This window comes from Tursiops truncatus, chromosome 16 (genome assembly GCF_011762595.2).
Source record: "Tursiops truncatus isolate mTurTru1 chromosome 16, mTurTru1.mat.Y, whole genome shotgun sequence".
NCBI classification, from domain to species: domain Eukaryota; kingdom Metazoa; phylum Chordata; class Mammalia; order Artiodactyla; family Delphinidae; genus Tursiops; species Tursiops truncatus.
Window position 1 is genome coordinate 27,065,984 of NC_047049.1, and position 15,939 is coordinate 27,081,922.

The window sequence follows — 15,939 nt, forward strand, 5'->3', positions numbered from 1 at the left end:
ACTTTACACACATGATTAGATGTAATTCTCCCAACAATCCTGTAGGAGTTGACCTATTACCTCCATTTTACAGATATAGGAACTGAGACTCAGAAAGGTTAAATGACTTCTCTGAGGTCATACAACCAGAATGAGGCAGAGTTGGGATGAGAACCCAGGTCTGGTGAATCTGGAGCCCACACTCCTCCCTCTAAATAGGTCTCCTAATTTTGGCTTCTCCAGGGGACCCCTGATTCCACCCAGGCCCCAAAGAAAGGGCTGGTCCTCACCTTCTCCAGCTTTCCGGAGACAGGGATGAGCTTTGGTGGGGGACCACGGAGATGGGCATTGCGTGCCCGCTGCTCTCGGGCATCTTCGATGTCACTGCTTGGGCTGGGGGGTGACTCTGTCCGGAAGTCTTCATTGACGTAGGTAAAGTTGGTGCCAGGGACAGCCTTCCTGGGGGGCACAGCTGGGCACAGCGGCTCCTGTGCCTCATAGCCACCCTGCAGCAGCCCATCCTGCTGGCGGAAGAAGGTGGGCCCAGGGGGACCGTGATGGCGGGGAGGAGCCGGCCCCCCAGGGCAGGGCCGGCCTGAGATGAGGCTGCTCACGCTGCCCATGGCTGGAGCTTGTGGGGCAGTGGCGGCCTCAGGAGCGGGCTCCAGTGGCACTGGCAGCGTCTGCACAATGGCCATGGCAGCAGAGGCTCAGGCCTGGCCAAGGGCCTCCAGGGAAACCTGTGAGCAGGGCAGTGGTGTCAGTGTCTCCATCTTGAGCTCCCTCCCTATATAAGGTCTCGAGTTCCTCCTGGTCCTTTGTCCCAGGTCAAACAGCCCCCTGACATCAGTAACAAACAACGATACCCTCCCCGCAAGGCATCCTCTCCGAGTCTTGGCAAGAACCTCAATTATCCCTGGGCCCCAGGCCACTGCCCAATTCTGGTCTAAACATGGCTGAGGACTGAATCTACCAAGCAGGGATGATGACGGAATGGGGCCCCACAGAGGCCAGGACTCAAGTTAGGGAGGGAGCCCTCTCTACCAGCTCCCAGCACCAGTCCTTGGTCCCCTGGGACAGGTGGCCTCATTAGAGGCAGTCTGGGCAACCTCAGGGGTGCAGTCAGCAACTCAGATGGTAATTAGGAAACAAAGAGCTAAGGCCAGGCAGTGCCCAGCCTCCCCCAGCTGGGCCTCAGTTTCTCCCAGACAGACAGGCGGCAAGGGTGGAGCTGGTCAAACAAGAACTCAGAGCTCTTAGGGAGCCCACAGGTACCCTCTGGGGTCTCCTGCCTCCAAGAGGTGGATGCAGGCTCATGCCTGTTTCCATGACAACTAGCCTCACCACACCCAATCAGTCGGGCCTAGAGAAGCCTACACAGACCCACTGCCAACCCCTATGAAACCTTCTAGCTTTGGACATTCCCCATTGTAACCCCAAGGGGATAAGGATAGAAGCTCTACCATCACCTCTGGCAGCTGCTCCAAGATCTCATTTCCCTGGAGCCCAGGGAAGAGGGCTCCACCTCCCCAGGCCCTGCTCCTTCCTGGAAGGGGACAGCAAGTCTCCACCCGGAACTCCCTCCCCAGTCCTGAGGCTGAAGACCAGGACTCAGGCATCTGCTGAAGTCATCATGCAGAACGGGAGCCAAGAAGTGGACAGAGAATTGCGTAGGAGTAGGAGTGTATGCATCTTACTTATTTGTGTGTGTGAAACTGTGTGTACAAGAGCATGAATCTGAGCACTGTGTTTGAAAATATCATGAATGAATGTGTGAGTATATATGTTTGGATAGATGCATTAGTACATTCAGATATACATGCATATGTATGTGAACTCATATGTGCATATCTTACAAAAGTGTGTGTGTAAATAGGGTGTCTCTCTCAGAAAGTATGTGAAAGTCACAAACGCATACATAAGTGAATTTGTGGTGTATGACTGTGACTATGTGACAGAATATGTTTGGTTAGATGTCCATTCATATATACATGAGTTTATGTATCTTACACAAGTGTGTGAGTAGGAAATGAGGGTGCACAAGTGTGTATAGAGCACCGTGTGTGCATGGGAGCATGTGAGAGAGAGGGTGAGAGCCTGGGTGGCACGCAGGGCCAACTGGGTGAGTGGGAGCCTGGTTTTTGTCACTCACTGGATTGTGGGGAGAGGAGAGACACGTTGAGTCTTTGCTTGATCTGCTCTCCTTCATTCTTGCGTGTGTTCCGTTAAGTCCGCCCCCACCCCCCCCTCCCCGCTCAAGTCAGAAGATCTGGAGAACCAGGGAGGTGTCCAGACTGAGGAAGGAGGAGCTGGGAGCTGGGGGTCGGGGTGACTGGTGTCCACGGAGCAGGGGCAGGGGCTGAGTCCACCCCACAAGCGCCAGCCCTGAGCAAAGCCAATGGAACACCCCCTCCTCTGCCCTCTCCCAGACCACTCCAGGGTCTGGAGGAAACAGTGGGGAAGGGGCTTCTTAGGGGGCCATGGGGGCTGGCATCTCTGTCTCCATTTCCCCACTTCTGTGAGCACAGAGAAAGTGGAAACTGAGGGGAGGAGACAGAGATTCAGACAGGGACCCAGAAGACAAGAGACAAAGACTGAGAGAGGCCCCAGGGTCAGGCAGACCCAGTGAGCCGGGGTCCCTGCGCGCCACGGAGCCAGGAGCCCCTAAACCCAGAAGAGACACTGAGCTGGGCCCTGAGAGCCAGACACCCAGGGAGCCAGCGCCAGGCGTCTGGAGAGCCAGGCCCAGCCAGCCCGGCTCCTGCTCTTGAAGCCCGAGAGAGAAGGAGGGGCAAGTGGAGGCTCCATTTTGAGAAGTGCGTTTGTGGCTGTAGGAAGGGAACCCCCAGCTCTCCCCAACATCCTTGAGGAACCGCTCCGGCACAGCACACACTCCCCCCGCCCAGTGGGGACTACTGAGGGCTGGGTCCAGCCGGGGTCCGAGGGAGGTCTGGCCGAGGTCCGAGCTCCCACAGACCTGTTTTGAGGGCAGAAGAGTTCGGGAAAGTCTCCCCCTCACCAAACTCCAAGGACCATCCAGCGGGATCAAGTCTGGGATCACGAGTTGCCATTCCGAGACCGGAAGCCGGGAGCCCCCAATCCACCCTCCGGAATCCATCCCCCTCCGACCCCCGCCGCTTCCATAAAGTGGGGGCAGCTGTAGAATGCCGCCTCCCCACGGGACCTCGGCCGTGCATAAGTTGGGGTCACCCCCAGGTCGCCTCCCAGCCCCGGCCCCCCCTCACCTCCACCGCGCTGCTCCATGCTCAGCCCCGGGCCGCCCCCAGCGCTCCACAGGCGCGCCGACCGGCTCCAGCCCGCGCGCCGCTACTCGGAGCGGCCCGGTCCGGCCCGGCCCCGCCTCCGGGGAGCCCCCGGCCCGGCCCGGCCCAGGCCCCGCCCGGCCCAAGTGGGCGGTGCAGCGCGGGGGAGGGTCCGAGGGGCGACCCCGCCCCCGGGGCGCGGATAAGCGTAGGCACCCCGTGTCACGCGTGTCCGGCGAGGCGCACGCACGCAGGGGCTACGTAGCGGGACTCAGATTCCCTCCCTCCGAGGCGCCGCGGCTGTGTGTCTGGAGGCTCGGTCGGCTCAGGACTAGGCGGCAGTGGGTCACCCTGTACCCCTACCCGAGCCCCGGGGCCAGCGGCTGCTGATCATTGTTCGAGCACAAAGGGCCAGGCGCCGCGGCGGCCGCCCTTCCCCCTCCGCTCCTCTGGTCGATGCCAACCCCGCCCCCCCACCCCCAACACACTCTCCGGCTTCGGAGTCCAGAGAGGGAGGCCGAGGGTCAGCTGCCCCCCACGCTGGGCCCTGCGCCCCAGCACAAGTCGGGGGCCGAGGTTTGGTAGGTGCTTGCCCCACCCGCAGCGGGTTGGAAGAGGCACGCTTGGATTTGCGGAGGCGGCGCCACCTAGCGGCCTATTCGGAGAACACGCCCAGTCACCCCAACCTTGGGGGGTCCCTACCCGACTCCCCAGCACTATGCCCTCTCCCACTGGAGCCCAGGCCTCCCCCGAGCGCGGCTCTGTGCTCCCCAACCTTCCCTCCGAGTCATTTGCTAAGAGAGAAGTCATTGATCGAGAGGCAGCCCCTGAACCCCCAAAAGTCACTGGGGTGAGCTGGTCCAAACTTACAGGCCAAGCCTACACGAGCCTCACAGCCGACAACATTCCACTGTCTTCTCAGGGTCAGGGATATTCTCACCCTCTGGCAAACAACACTGTCTTAACACCCACACGATCTTTCCCACATTCAGTCTCACACAGCCACAATCACACAGTCTGTCTCGTCCATCACAAGGTTCCATGTCCCTTCTTTCCATAATCTTCAGGCCAACTCACAGAGATACACTCGGTGTCACACGCCTAGTTGTGCACAAGCTTTCACAGCTCGAGTTCCTTCGCACCCAGTCACAATCTTAAATACACTTCGTCTCCTAAGTATGTTTCACACTGACAGTCTCATTCACAGTCACAAAGACAACTTCTTACACATACACGTTGTATTTCACAAACATTTTAACACATAGACTTGCCCGTAGGGGTCTCTGTGACCTAGTCAGGTCAGCTGATGCCCGCACCCCTGGGCAAGGACAGCCTCCTGCCCCCTAACCCCGCCCCCCAGGGCCAAGGCCCGCCGGAGCTCCTCCGCCCCAGGAAGGAGCATTCCCCCCCTTCCAGGCCACAGCCCTGGCCGGCTCTCAGCTCTATTTTTAGCTCTATGGAAAGGGTTGTTTTTCTTTCTTTTTCCCTGTAAAGGGAAACATAGCCCAGCCACCCTCAGGCTCACCCTAGACCCTCAGCCTTACAAGAACAGACTGAGCCCCCCCTCCCCCGTGGAGACCCCCTCTGCTGGCCTTACCCTGATCCCAGCCTCCTGGGACACCAGGAGCCTCCTCCCCTTTCTGGCAGCCTGCCCAGAAGCTCCGGCAGCAGCTGGGCTCAGCGAGTGTGTAGAGGTGGGGGGTGGGGCAGGGAGGGAAGCCGAGGGCCGCTGCCCACTACCTCATTCCCTGGGGGGAGGGGGGCCGTCCTCCCTTCTACCAGAGGGAGATAGGCCCACTCTGGTATTGAGGTGATGTGTACGCTCATGCATCCTCTGGGGAAGGGGGACTCTCACTCTTGCATGAGTGGGCCTTCTGCTTCTACTTTGGGGGTAGGAGCTCCCAGTTCTGCAAGGAAGAGTGGTAGTAGGAAGGGGACCCACAGGCGCTCCCGCAGCTGCTCCCTGGGCTGGAGGACCGGGCGGGGGCTGCTGTACACTGCCATCCAGAATAGCACCCCCTTCAGGGATACTTTCAGGGATGGGGGCACCATGTTCCGGAGAAGGAGGACGAGGAACCCAGGTAACCCCACCCCAGCGCAACAGTCTCTGGTCCTCCTGCGCTACCCCAACTCCAGGGGGCGTTGTGTTCCCATTCCTGGGGGAGGGCTGATCACCTCCAGGAGGAGAATGAAATACAGCCCGGCAAGATACCTGGCAAACTTGCTGAGTACCGCGGAGGGAGGTTCCCGCCCCGAGGCTGGGGTGGGGGGAGGACAGCCCGCTGGTGGGCGAAGCGATCACGTGCTCAGCGCCTGTTTACGTCTTAGTCTTCACCTGCGGGCGGCAGGGAAGCAGGAGCCTCCGGAGGTGTCCCACCCGGCCCGCCCCCATCCGCGGTCACTGGGCGGCTCTTTCCTCCCACCCCCATCAAGTACGCGACAGCAGCGCGCCCTGCCCGCTGGGGGGTCCTCGCGGGCCAGTGGCGCTGCTCCACGGACTACTAGCGTTAACTCACTGGGCGCGTCCGCCCCGGAATGCACGTGTGTTCGTGTGTCTCCAGTACGCGTGTGTGTCTGTGTGCGCGCGTGTGTGGGCCCGTCAGTGTGAGTTTCCGTGTAGGTTCCCTGTTCAGACTCCTGGCCTGCGGCCCCCGGACCGGGGACCCCCCCTCCTCAACCCCAATTCCCAGCTTCCCCAGATCGGGAAAGTTCGCTCCGGGGCGGTGTGCGGCAGGCGAGAGTTCCTGCACCTCCGCGGCCCCACCACTCACTCACCCAGCGCCACCTGCACCGCCGTTCCAGCTTCCGCCCGGCTTCTGCTCCAGAGCCGGTACCTCCTTGCCGCGGACCCGCCGGCTCCCAAGCCTGCTCCCAGTTGCGGACTCCGAGCGCCCGCCCGGCCGGGCTCGGTGGAGCGGGGCGGGGCGGCTGAGGCCGCGCCCCCGACCCCGGCAGGGGAGTGGTTTGCGCAGCACCCCCTCAACAGCCGACCCAGTACCCAGCCCAGCTGTGGCTCGACGGTGGCCCGAGACTGCTCCTCTGGCCTCTGACTTCACAGCTTACTGGATTTGGCTTTTGACTTACGAAGGGGCCAGTGGCGCGACAGCCAAGCTAAGCTACCTGGCTGCGCTAACCAAGTTGGCTATAGGGCTTTACTGCCACCCTCCTCTGCTTTGTAGGGAGCCCACCCTGGTCCACTCTCAGCCCACCCCCCAGACACAGGGGAAACCCCTGGGAATCAGACAAAGAAGGCTCGGGTTTCACCAAAACAGACCCCGCCCTTCCTCACACACACCTCGGGGCTGGGGCTGCCCGAGCAGAACCAGCGTCTCCCCCTCCCCTGGAGTAGGTGTCTGCCCAGGTGAGCAGGCTTGCCAGTTCTGGCCCTTACGGAGTATGGCCAGGTTTCTCTCAGGCTCATAAAGTTCCACCCACAGGCACAAACAGGAAGTTGACCTGTATTTCAGGGAGGCACAAAGGGCTCCCACCCTCCATGGCACTTAGGCAGCCTGTGATGTCTACAGGTATCTGGGCCATATTTGCAGCCTGAGTACCTGGGCAGCAGGAGTCCTGTGAGTTTAGTCCCTTCTCAAACCCATTCCCAGTAAAGGGATGGAGGACCAAGGCTGCCCCTCACAGGCAAGTGTGACAATGAATCGAGGACAAGGCTGCAAATCCAGCTGGACTCTCCTGGGCCAGGCTCTTCCTCAGCTCTCAGGAAGATTCTTAATGTCCAGCTGGGCACAGGCAATTTGCCTCAATACACTCTGGCTACGTACAGGGACAGTGACTCTCAGGGATCTTACACAGGACCCAGGGATTAACTACTGCTTTCTAGGTTCCAGGGACTCCTGAACACACTTTGGGCTAATTTTGATGTGAGGAGTTTAAGGCAGGTGTGGAATGGAAGGTGTTTGTATAGGGGGTGGGGCTGGGGGAACATTAGCTTCCCCTCTCCCCCATTCTGGTTTGTGCAGTGTGGGGGGTATCTGCTAGGAGGGTGGGGCAAGACAAGCAAGTGTGTATCTATCCCTCTAACTCCAATTCACACAGAGACCTCACAAAAGTCCCCTAATGGAAATCCCTAAAGGATTTCCTGAGGACACACTAGGCATCCTAGGGAGACCAGAATATGGAACCCACATCCTTATAGGTAGGACTGACCTGGTGGTGTGCATCTGGAAGGCATGGCTGATGTTCAACGTTATAGACCCTGGATGAGGCCTAGACCAGCCAGCGGCTGGGAATGATTACTGCAGGATTAGGAGGCCTGGCTCCAGCCAGTCTGGGAGAGACCCCCAAGAAGGGAGGCCCTGGAAGAGGTCCCCCCTCCCTCCCCCCCAGAGAACAGCTTTGCTCCAGGGTGTTTCAGGAGACAATTGTAGCCACAATTCTCACACACCACAGACCAGAGAGACCCCAGACCATTCCACAGGGTTCCAGAGCCCCCTCTTAGGTTGACAGGGAAACCTTGATAAAGCAGCCCTGCTTTCAGGAAGCAGGAACCCCACTGACCCCACCACCCTTTACAAAAGGCTTCTCCCCAGCCCCCTTAGAACATCTTGCATTCTCATCACGCTTGCAGGCAAATCTAAAGGGAAACAGACTTTAGGATATCAGAGGAAGTGAGATGGGAAAGTGTCACCATTTAGCAATATTTCTTTAAAAAAATTTTTTTCATTAGAAGCAGATTTCTTTCTTTTTTAAAATATTTATATATTTGGCTGCACGGGGTCTTAGTTGCAACAGGTGGGATCTTTATTTTTTAATTGCGGCATGTGGGATCTAGTTCCCTCACCACGGATTGAACCCGGGCCCCCTGCATTGGAAGCACCAGAGCCTTAGCCACTGGACCACCAGGTAAGTCCCTTAGCAATATTTCTGACAGGTCTCTGGGTAAGTTATCTTACAATCTCCGGCAGGGTTTCTTAAAAATGAGGAGTCCTTCAGCCATAAAAAGAAATGAAATTGAGTTATTTGTAGTGAGGTGGATGGACCTACAGACTGTCATACAGAGTGAAGTAAGTCAGAAAGAAAAACAAATACCGTACGCTAACACATATATATGGAATCTAAAAAAAAAAAAAAAAAAAAGGTTCTGAAGAACCTAGGGGCAGGACAGGAATAAAGATGCAGATGTAGAGAATGGACCTGAGGACACAGGGAAGGGGAAGGGGAAGCTGGGACAAAGTGAGAGTGGCATGGACACATATACACTACCAAATGTAAAATAGCTAGCTAGTGGGAAGCAGCCGCATAGCACAGGGAGATCAGCTCGGTGCTTTGTGACCACGTAGAGGGGTGCGATAGGGAGGGTGGGAGGGAAATGCAAGGAGGAGGAGATATGGGGATATATGTATACATATAGCTGATTCACTCTGTCATACAGCAGAAACTAACACACCATTGTAAAGCAATTATACTCCAATAAAGATGTTAAAAAAATAGGTTCTGCATTTTTAAACAAGAGCCCCAGTTCTGACACACACTAACATAAGAGAAAAGCTGAGAGGGTACAAGAGGAGGGAAATGTATGGGGTGGGTGGGGGGTGGCCAGATAAGAATATGCTGAGCTTGGGTCCACGAAGAGAGGTCAGTGAGTGGCTCATGTCACAGAGGTACAGCTGGTCAGGCAAAGCCTTAGGCATGGGGCCCAGTGATCCGCACCTCTGCCAGGGATCACATGGAGATCCTCAGGGAAGACAGATAAAGAAGCACCATCCTGTCTTCCCTAGGCCACAAAGAGATGTAAGGGTGTGCATGCATGAAGACCCTTTAATACCCCTGCTTTCTTGGGAGTGCGCAGCTCAGACAGGGTGGGGGAGGGGACCTATCTGCTCCCAATTCAAAGTGAGAGGAAAATCCAGTTAAAGACTGGGGTGACACCCAGTGGTCAAATAAGAAAAAGCACAGAAACAAAGGCAATGGAAACTTTTTTCAGTAAAACTGGAAAAGGCTCTACAACGTCATGATCGCAGCCACTCCAGCAGTCCAAGGCAGCATACCATGGAATGAGTGTCTAGGTGGCAGGCACCCTGGGCTAACAGCTCCCTTCCATGGCTCTCTTCCAGGATTCCACCTTTGTGGCTGTCCCTGGTATTATAAGGGCTGAGCACCTAGATCCAATGGTAGTAAGCACTACCTCAGGGCAGGCTCCAGAGTGGGGAGCAGAGGAGATTGGTATCCACCATGTCGCCCCTTGGCTCTGAAAGCCTGGGCTGGAGTTTTGGCAAGAAGTCCCCTATCCCCTTTCCAGCTTCCCCACTGCTTTTACCTCAACTTGCTCATTCCCACCTCAGGGCCTCTGTATTTACTTTTCCCTCTGCCTGGACTCCTTTCTCCAGATGTTCACATGGCTCAATCCTAGTTCTTCAGAGGCCCCAGCTCAAATGTCCTCTGCTCAGAGACACCTTTTCAGATCTTAATCTAAACTAGCCTGTAAGCATTATCACATTACTGTATTTTTTCCTCTAGAGCATTTTTCACTATCTAAAACTATGTTTTGTATGTATTTGTTCATTGCTTATCTTGTCTCTTCTACCACATTACAGGTTCTGTGGAAGCAGGGACCTCATCTGTCTTGTCAGTGCTATATTCGCAGGATGCAGAACAAAACCTGGCACACAGCAGGTTCTCAAATATTTGCTAAATTGAATTCTCTTGCAATGAAACCCTGCCCTAGGCTAGGCCCCTCAGATTGAGAAGGGCCCATAGGTCACAACTACAGGACAGAGGCAGCCCTAGCAGAGGACTAAGAGTCTCTACCCCAGCCTGTCCTGGTAGGCTCATTTCAGCATCCAGCTCTGCAATGCCTTCACCTTGAAGGCTTGGAGAGGTCTGGCTTGTTGGGGTTGGGGGCCTGGTCAGAGTGAGTCTCAGAGATCTGGGGCACAGCCCCCTTTTTGCCAGAAGAGGGCTTTTTGGCCACTAGCCCATTGTCATCCTTGATCTTCTTGAGCCGGGCCTTGCTCTTTGGTGGTATGGAGAAGGTGAGAGAGCTCTTGTTGAATTCAAGTGGGAAGACACCTACGTCTCCATCAAAGCGGTTCTTGGACACCTGTAGATACCGTTTCCCTGGTCCAGTTACCAGCCTCCTGTCCTGCAGGATCAGAACATTGTCTGCTTCCTGGCTTGCCTGGGGGATAAGGGGCAAAAGGAGGAAGGAGCAGTGAGAAGACGTATGAGAGAACCACAAAGGAAGGTTGAGGGTGCAGGGAGGAATAGCAAAAATGGGGGAAGGGAAAAGTACTTCCCCCATCACCAAAGCTCTTTGAACTACTGACCAGAATGCTGGGGCCACTTGAGCCTTTTAGTTCCCTGACAACCCTGTTGCTGTCCCAGATTGTGTACATGCTGTTCCCTCTGCTGCTAACATTTCTGGCTCCACAGCTCACTCAACCCGAGTTCCTTATCATTTAGGTCCTGGTCTAAATGTTACACTTCATCAGAGAGACCATTCTTGATCCCTGTAAATAAAAAAGGCACTACCATCTTTCCATTTCTGTTATTCTCTCCCCCAGTTCCATGTCTGTTCCATTGTGGCACATAGTTTGTGTTCCTTGCCCTGTATTCCCCGTGCCCAGCCCAGGCTTGGCGTGTAATAGGCACTCAGTGTACCACTGGAAGCTCCAGGATCTGGCTGGTCCCGCTGCCCAGAAGGCCCTCCCACTTATTTGCTTATTTAACACCTGTTGTTGGACAAAACCCAACCCAACCTCTGTTGACACATCTTCTAGGAAGTCTCCCCCCAGGCTGACTCAGATGCCTTTTCTCTTTTCTCCCAACACCTGTGCTGCCTATCGTAGCGCTTATCATACTGAGTTGTAATCACTGTCTCCTTTTTTCCCTGTTTTTTTTTTTTGGATGCGCCACGTGGCGTATCGGATCTAAGTTCCCCAACCAGGGATCGAACCTGCGCCCCCTGCATTGGAAGCACGGAGTCTTAACCACCGGACCGCCAGGGAAGTCCCTCACTGTCTCCCTCTTTTCCCCATAGAATATGTGAGTTCCTGGAAGGCAAGCAGGGCAAAGGACCCACCATTATCAGCCTTGTATTCCAGCACATGTGTTCCTCATGTCATGGCCCCAGAGGCAAGCTGCCTCCTGCCTGTTCCAGATGGACAGTCAAGATGATTTAAGGCCGAATGAGGGCTGTCCCTGGTCACACCTGCCCCCTCTACTTTCCATAGCTTGAGCTCCTCTAAAGCCCACTTACTTTGGCTGAGCCAAAAATGGATGCTGTCTGTAGTTCTTTATCATCATCTTCCTTCCGGGGGTGAATGACCAGTGTCACATGGCAGCTACTGTCTGTGGCAAACTTCCGAAAAGCCCCGATGATATAGTCTTGAGCTGCAATCCTACCCAACAAAGAGGTTACCAGACACAGAAGGACAAGAACAGACACATACTCCTGATTCGTTAACATCTCCCCACAAACCACCACAACCTCACTCTACTTCCCTCTACCTAAGGACTCACACTTAAGTCCCTGTCCATACTTCCCACCACCACACCCCACACCTCTACAAAGACAGAAATACATATGGGATGGTATGCTCCTGCACATATGTCAGAAAACAAGAGTACAGTGTGTCTGCCCAGAGGCCAGCTCCCTGAGAAGATGTGTGTCTAAGTGGGTTACAGCTAGACAAGAGGAGGATGTCACCTGTCTGTGGACAGCTGCTCATGACCCATCATGAATTGCAGATTGTCGATAACCACATGACAAATGTCATACACGTAGACTGCATGTTGCATTGTGTCTATCACAGTCCTGGGAAGAGGCAGAGACAATGAATTCAAGAGTCAGTTACAAGTAATCTCCAGACCATGGCAGCCAGAAAACTCTGTTGGGAGTCTGTTCTCCCACCCTCCTATTCTTTGAAAGCTCCACACCTAGGAATCTCACCTGATGCTCTGTTGCCCATGAAAAGTCATGAAATAGAGGGGCAGGTCTTCAAAGCGGTCGGCCCACTCGTCATATTTGTCCAGTTGCTCTTCCAGTCGCCCCACAGCGAACTGTGTCAGCATGACCCGGGCTAGTCTCACGTTGCTGATCTCAAAGCTACCCCATAGCGTGTTCACTCCCTGGGTACACAAGTCCAGGGCATATTCACTGATGAATGTCGTCTTTCCACTGCCTGTCGGCCCTGCATGGGGGGTTGAACACAGACCCGGGTGAGGAGTAAAGCCCTACCGTTGAAACCAAGACAGGCAAGGAGCTTCAAAGTTAGGAGGGGAAGGCGCCTCTTCAACATTTACTGTAGCCCAAACCCACATGCTTCAGTCATCTGACCCTCTGCCCCCAAACCCGCCCAAGCAGTGATTTCCCAAAGGGTCACCTGTGAAGACTGTCAGCTCGCCCTTCCGATGTCCCTTCAAGAGACGATTGAGGTCAGGGAAGCGGCTCCAGCGAACGCCAGCTGCCTGCTCCACATTTGACAGTTCTCCTAGCACCTCCTCCCGAAGCTGCCGGAAAGACACGATAGACTTGTGCCAGGCAGGCAGGGCAGTACGCAGAATACGAGAAAGATTTAAGCCTTGGTTCAGAGCCTCCAGGGGAGAGGGCTGCTGGTCCCCAGGCCGCACCAAGGAGCATCGTTTGGGGTTCAGTTTTCGGGCGAACAGCTTGGCAGCTTCCCAGGACCGAAGGTCATCCCCCAGCCAGAGCACAATGCGTCGAAACTGTTCGAGGTAAGGAAGCAAGACAGGGGGTAAGCAGGCTGTTCCTCGGGGTAGGGCAAGGGTGGGCAGCCCTGTGGACTGGCTCAAGGCCAGGCTGTCCAGCTCACGACTCGTCAGCACCACCTCAACATCTCGACGACTGATCAGGGGTAACCCAAACAGGTTGTGGAAGGCACCAGGCTGGGGGATGGTGGTCTCCATATAGTGCACTCTGTCACCCTGGCCTTCGGCCCCTAGTAGCTTCAGGCCTCGTAATCCCAATCCTCCAGGGGAGAACCAAGGAAAGACAAGGCTGTGAGCAGGCCGCAGGTAGCGCACACTGAAACGCTTGAGTGTGTCATCTGTCACTTTGGTGAGGCCAAACATCACGCGAGCCAGCTGGGCCTCTTTTGGTTCAGGCAGCTCCCAGAGAGGTACGGCTCGGTCCCAGATCCTCTGGACCTCCTCACTGTCCTCAGCTTCTGGGGCCTCACTAAGCAGGACCCCTTCTCTGGCCCCATCCCCTCGCCCCTCCACGCTGGCCTGGAAGTCTTCCCAGCTCCCCTCAGCTAGGCTGGTCATGCAGAGAAAGCGGCCTGTGGTCTTGTCAATGAAGAGGCTGAAGGAAGTGGCAGCACCAGTCTCGTCCTTGAGCTTCGAGGCACCCACAAAGGGACTAGGTGCCCGCACGCAGCTGTGCCCATCCTGGAAGGGGATCCCATGGGCCCGCAAATATTGCCGGATTTCAGTTGCTGTTACAGGCAACACTGGTACCTCCAAGGCGGCGAGAGCCTCCTTCCTGTACCGTCTGCGAGGAGGGCCCACGGCCAAGCTTCGTGGCAGGCCCCTCCACCCCATCCACAGCCCACGTAGTGGCAGCAGGATACGGAGGGGGTACCCACTTCGGAGGAGGACCCACATTCCTAGTCAAACGGGGGAAGTCACTGCTTGAAATGCCTTAGGTGCCCGGTTCGGGTGCCTTCACTACTAGGTCAGACCCTAGGGATCCTGCACGCAGCTCTCTTCTCCCTCTGAATCCTCTTCAGCCCCTCTACATTGCCACTTCACATCTATGCCAGAGGACACGGCCCTTTCACGTCCGTGTCCCTTTGGCCGGTTCCCTACCTCTGAAGTCCTCCACAGCTGCTGCCCCCGCCGCCTCCCCTCCGCGCCGCCCCTCGCCGATGCGGTTTTTCTCGATCATCTCCTCGCCACTACCGCCCCTCCACTGCCCCTCCTCGTCGTCCTCATCTCTGCGGCCGCCTGCGTCCCTTCCGTAGTCCCTCTCCTCTGAGCCCCCTGCTAGAGGACCGCTCCGCCGCTCCTTCCCTCAAGGGGACACCAGGCAACCTGAGCGCCACTCCTTCGCTCCCGCCGAGCTCCGCGCTCAGAGGGACGCCCGCCGCGCCTCCGCCGCGTGGTTTTCTCGGCTCCACTGCTAGGAGCTCCGCCGCTCCTGACCCCGGCCCCGAGTCACCACTTTCCTCTTGCCCCTGTTGCCTGCAACATGGGTCACTCGCGCCACTAGCCACGACCTCGGAAACAAAACTGCCGCGGCGCCAGTGTTCCAGGAAGCGGAAGCCTCGGGTTAGTCCCGCCCCCACACTGAGAGGCCGGGCTCGACGGCTTCGGAGCTGCGGCCATGACGGCGCGCGGGAGCGCGAGCCGCTTCCTGACCAGTGTCCTGCACAACGGGCTGGGTCGCTACGTGCAGCAGCTGCAGCGTCTCAGTTTTAGCCTCAGCCGTGACGCGCCCTCGTCCCGCGGCGCCAGGTGAGCCGGGGAAGGGCGCGGACGTGCGACTCCATGCCGAGGTTGCCCCGGGTCAGGAGTCACCTTGCTCACCCTTCTCCGGTCCCTCAGGGAGTTCGTGGAACGAGAGGTGACCGACTTCGCCCGCAGGAATCCCGGGGTCGTAATATACGTGAACCCGCGGCCGTGCTGCGTGCCCAGAGTAGTGGCCGAATACCGTAAGTGGGGCCGGACGAGGGCTGGAGGGAGGCGTCGTGGGGCTCGGCGCGCTTCCTGCCACTCGTGTGACCCCTGACCCGCTTCCTTTTATCCCCACCTCCGTTCGGCCAGTTAACGGGTCTGTGCGCGAGGAGAGCATCCACTGCAAGTCGGTCGAGGAGATCGCCACGCTGGTGCAGAAGCTGGCGGACCAGTCGGGTTTGGACGTGATCCGCATCCGCAAGCCCTTCCACACGGACAGCCCTAGCATCCAGGGCCAGTGGCATCCCTTCACCAACAAACCGACAACGCTGGGCGGGCTGCGCCCTCGAGAGAGGTCCAGGATCCTGCCCCAGCCTAGCGGCTAACACAATGAAGAGTTGCTCCACCTACTCCAGCCCCAGGGTTTGGACTCTGACCCCAGTAGAGCCCCAGTAGAGGTGGTTCTTCCTTCTGGTTTGGTTCACGGGAGACAGATGGAGCCCACCAAAGGGGAAGCTGATGCCAAATCTTTTGCTTGGGATAAAGAAGAGCTGCCTGTTTCTTTTTGATGTACCCTGTGAGGGGCAGAGACTGTGAGTCTCCTAATTCTGATCCAGCTGACATCTCGGAAACCCGAGAGTCTTCAGATTTTACTGGATCTTCATTTCTTAAATCCAGATCTCAAATCACAGTGAGAGGATTTAAGGCTGGCTTCTGAAGAATCCCTTATGTCCTGTGTTTGCAGCCATTGACCAAGAGAGAGCTAGTACCTTGTACCCTGCTGTGAGCATGGCATTGGGCTAGGTCCTTTATATCTGTGAATGTTTGTGTGCAGATTAGAAAACTGAAGTTAATAAACTTGTCAAGGTCACACTTGAAGTCTACTTCAAAATATGCACATATTTAAACTATAATGCCATTTTTTTATCTTAAAACCAGAAGCAAAATGAATAATAACTCTTCAGGATGGTGTAATATCAAAGGCCATGTGATTAATCTAGGCTTGACCCTTGGAGAGAGTGATTCTCAGGCCAGCTGATAAATAGGCAGCATCTTCTAGGCTTAGCTAAAAATGAGGTGAGGGATGGGGGGAGATGGTGAG

The 15,939-nt window shown here is 56.3% G+C and overlaps 3 protein-coding genes across 8 annotated transcripts in view; 1 reads left to right on the forward strand and 2 right to left on the reverse strand.

The window, feature by feature from the left end:
- LZTS2 (leucine zipper tumor suppressor 2) overlaps positions 1–6,167 on the reverse strand; it is a 10,152-nt gene extending 3,985 nt beyond the window's left edge. Inside the window, exons 1-2 of one of the 5 annotated variants that reach the window (XM_033841725.2) lie at positions 6,018–6,167; positions 270–719 (exon numbers count right to left, since the gene is read on the reverse strand). In XM_033841725.2, coding sequence (XP_033697616.1) covers positions 270–677 — 408 coding nt within the window. In that variant the 5' untranslated portion in view covers positions 678–719; positions 6,018–6,167. Of the gene's footprint in view, positions 1–269; positions 2,124–3,224; positions 3,671–6,017 lie in introns of those variants that run through there. The other 4 variants (XM_073794059.1, XM_019939837.3, XM_033841724.2 and 1 more) reach the window with 4 other exon arrangements.
- Positions 6,168–7,978: 1,811 nt separating this feature from the next.
- On the reverse strand, positions 7,979–14,551 carry TWNK (twinkle mtDNA helicase). 2 transcript variants are annotated; one of them, XR_002177248.3, is made up of 6 exons: positions 12,584–14,551; positions 12,151–12,391; positions 11,908–12,015; positions 11,458–11,599; positions 10,526–10,708; positions 10,246–10,377 (listed from the first exon to the last, which is right to left on the reverse strand). XR_002177248.3 is itself a non-coding variant. In XM_019939834.3 (5 exons), the coding sequence occupies exons 1-5, from the start codon at positions 13,824–13,826 to the stop codon at positions 10,057–10,059; spliced, it is 2,055 nt and encodes a 684-aa protein (XP_019795393.1). In that variant the 5' UTR covers positions 13,827–14,551; the 3' UTR covers positions 7,979–10,056. The 2 variants fall into 2 exon arrangements, 1 of the variants encoding a protein (XP_019795393.1); XM_019939834.3 differs by lacking the exon at positions 10,526–10,708 and having other exon boundaries at positions 7,979–10,377.
- On the forward strand, positions 14,501–15,708 carry MRPL43 (mitochondrial ribosomal protein L43). The gene is given in 4 exon segments (XM_019939835.3): positions 14,501–14,678; positions 14,769–14,875; positions 14,988–15,184; positions 15,187–15,708. Coding segments are annotated over 4 exon segments (465 nt in total). The 5' UTR covers positions 14,501–14,547; the 3' UTR covers positions 15,217–15,708.
- The last annotated feature ends 231 nt before the right edge of the window (positions 15,709–15,939 follow it).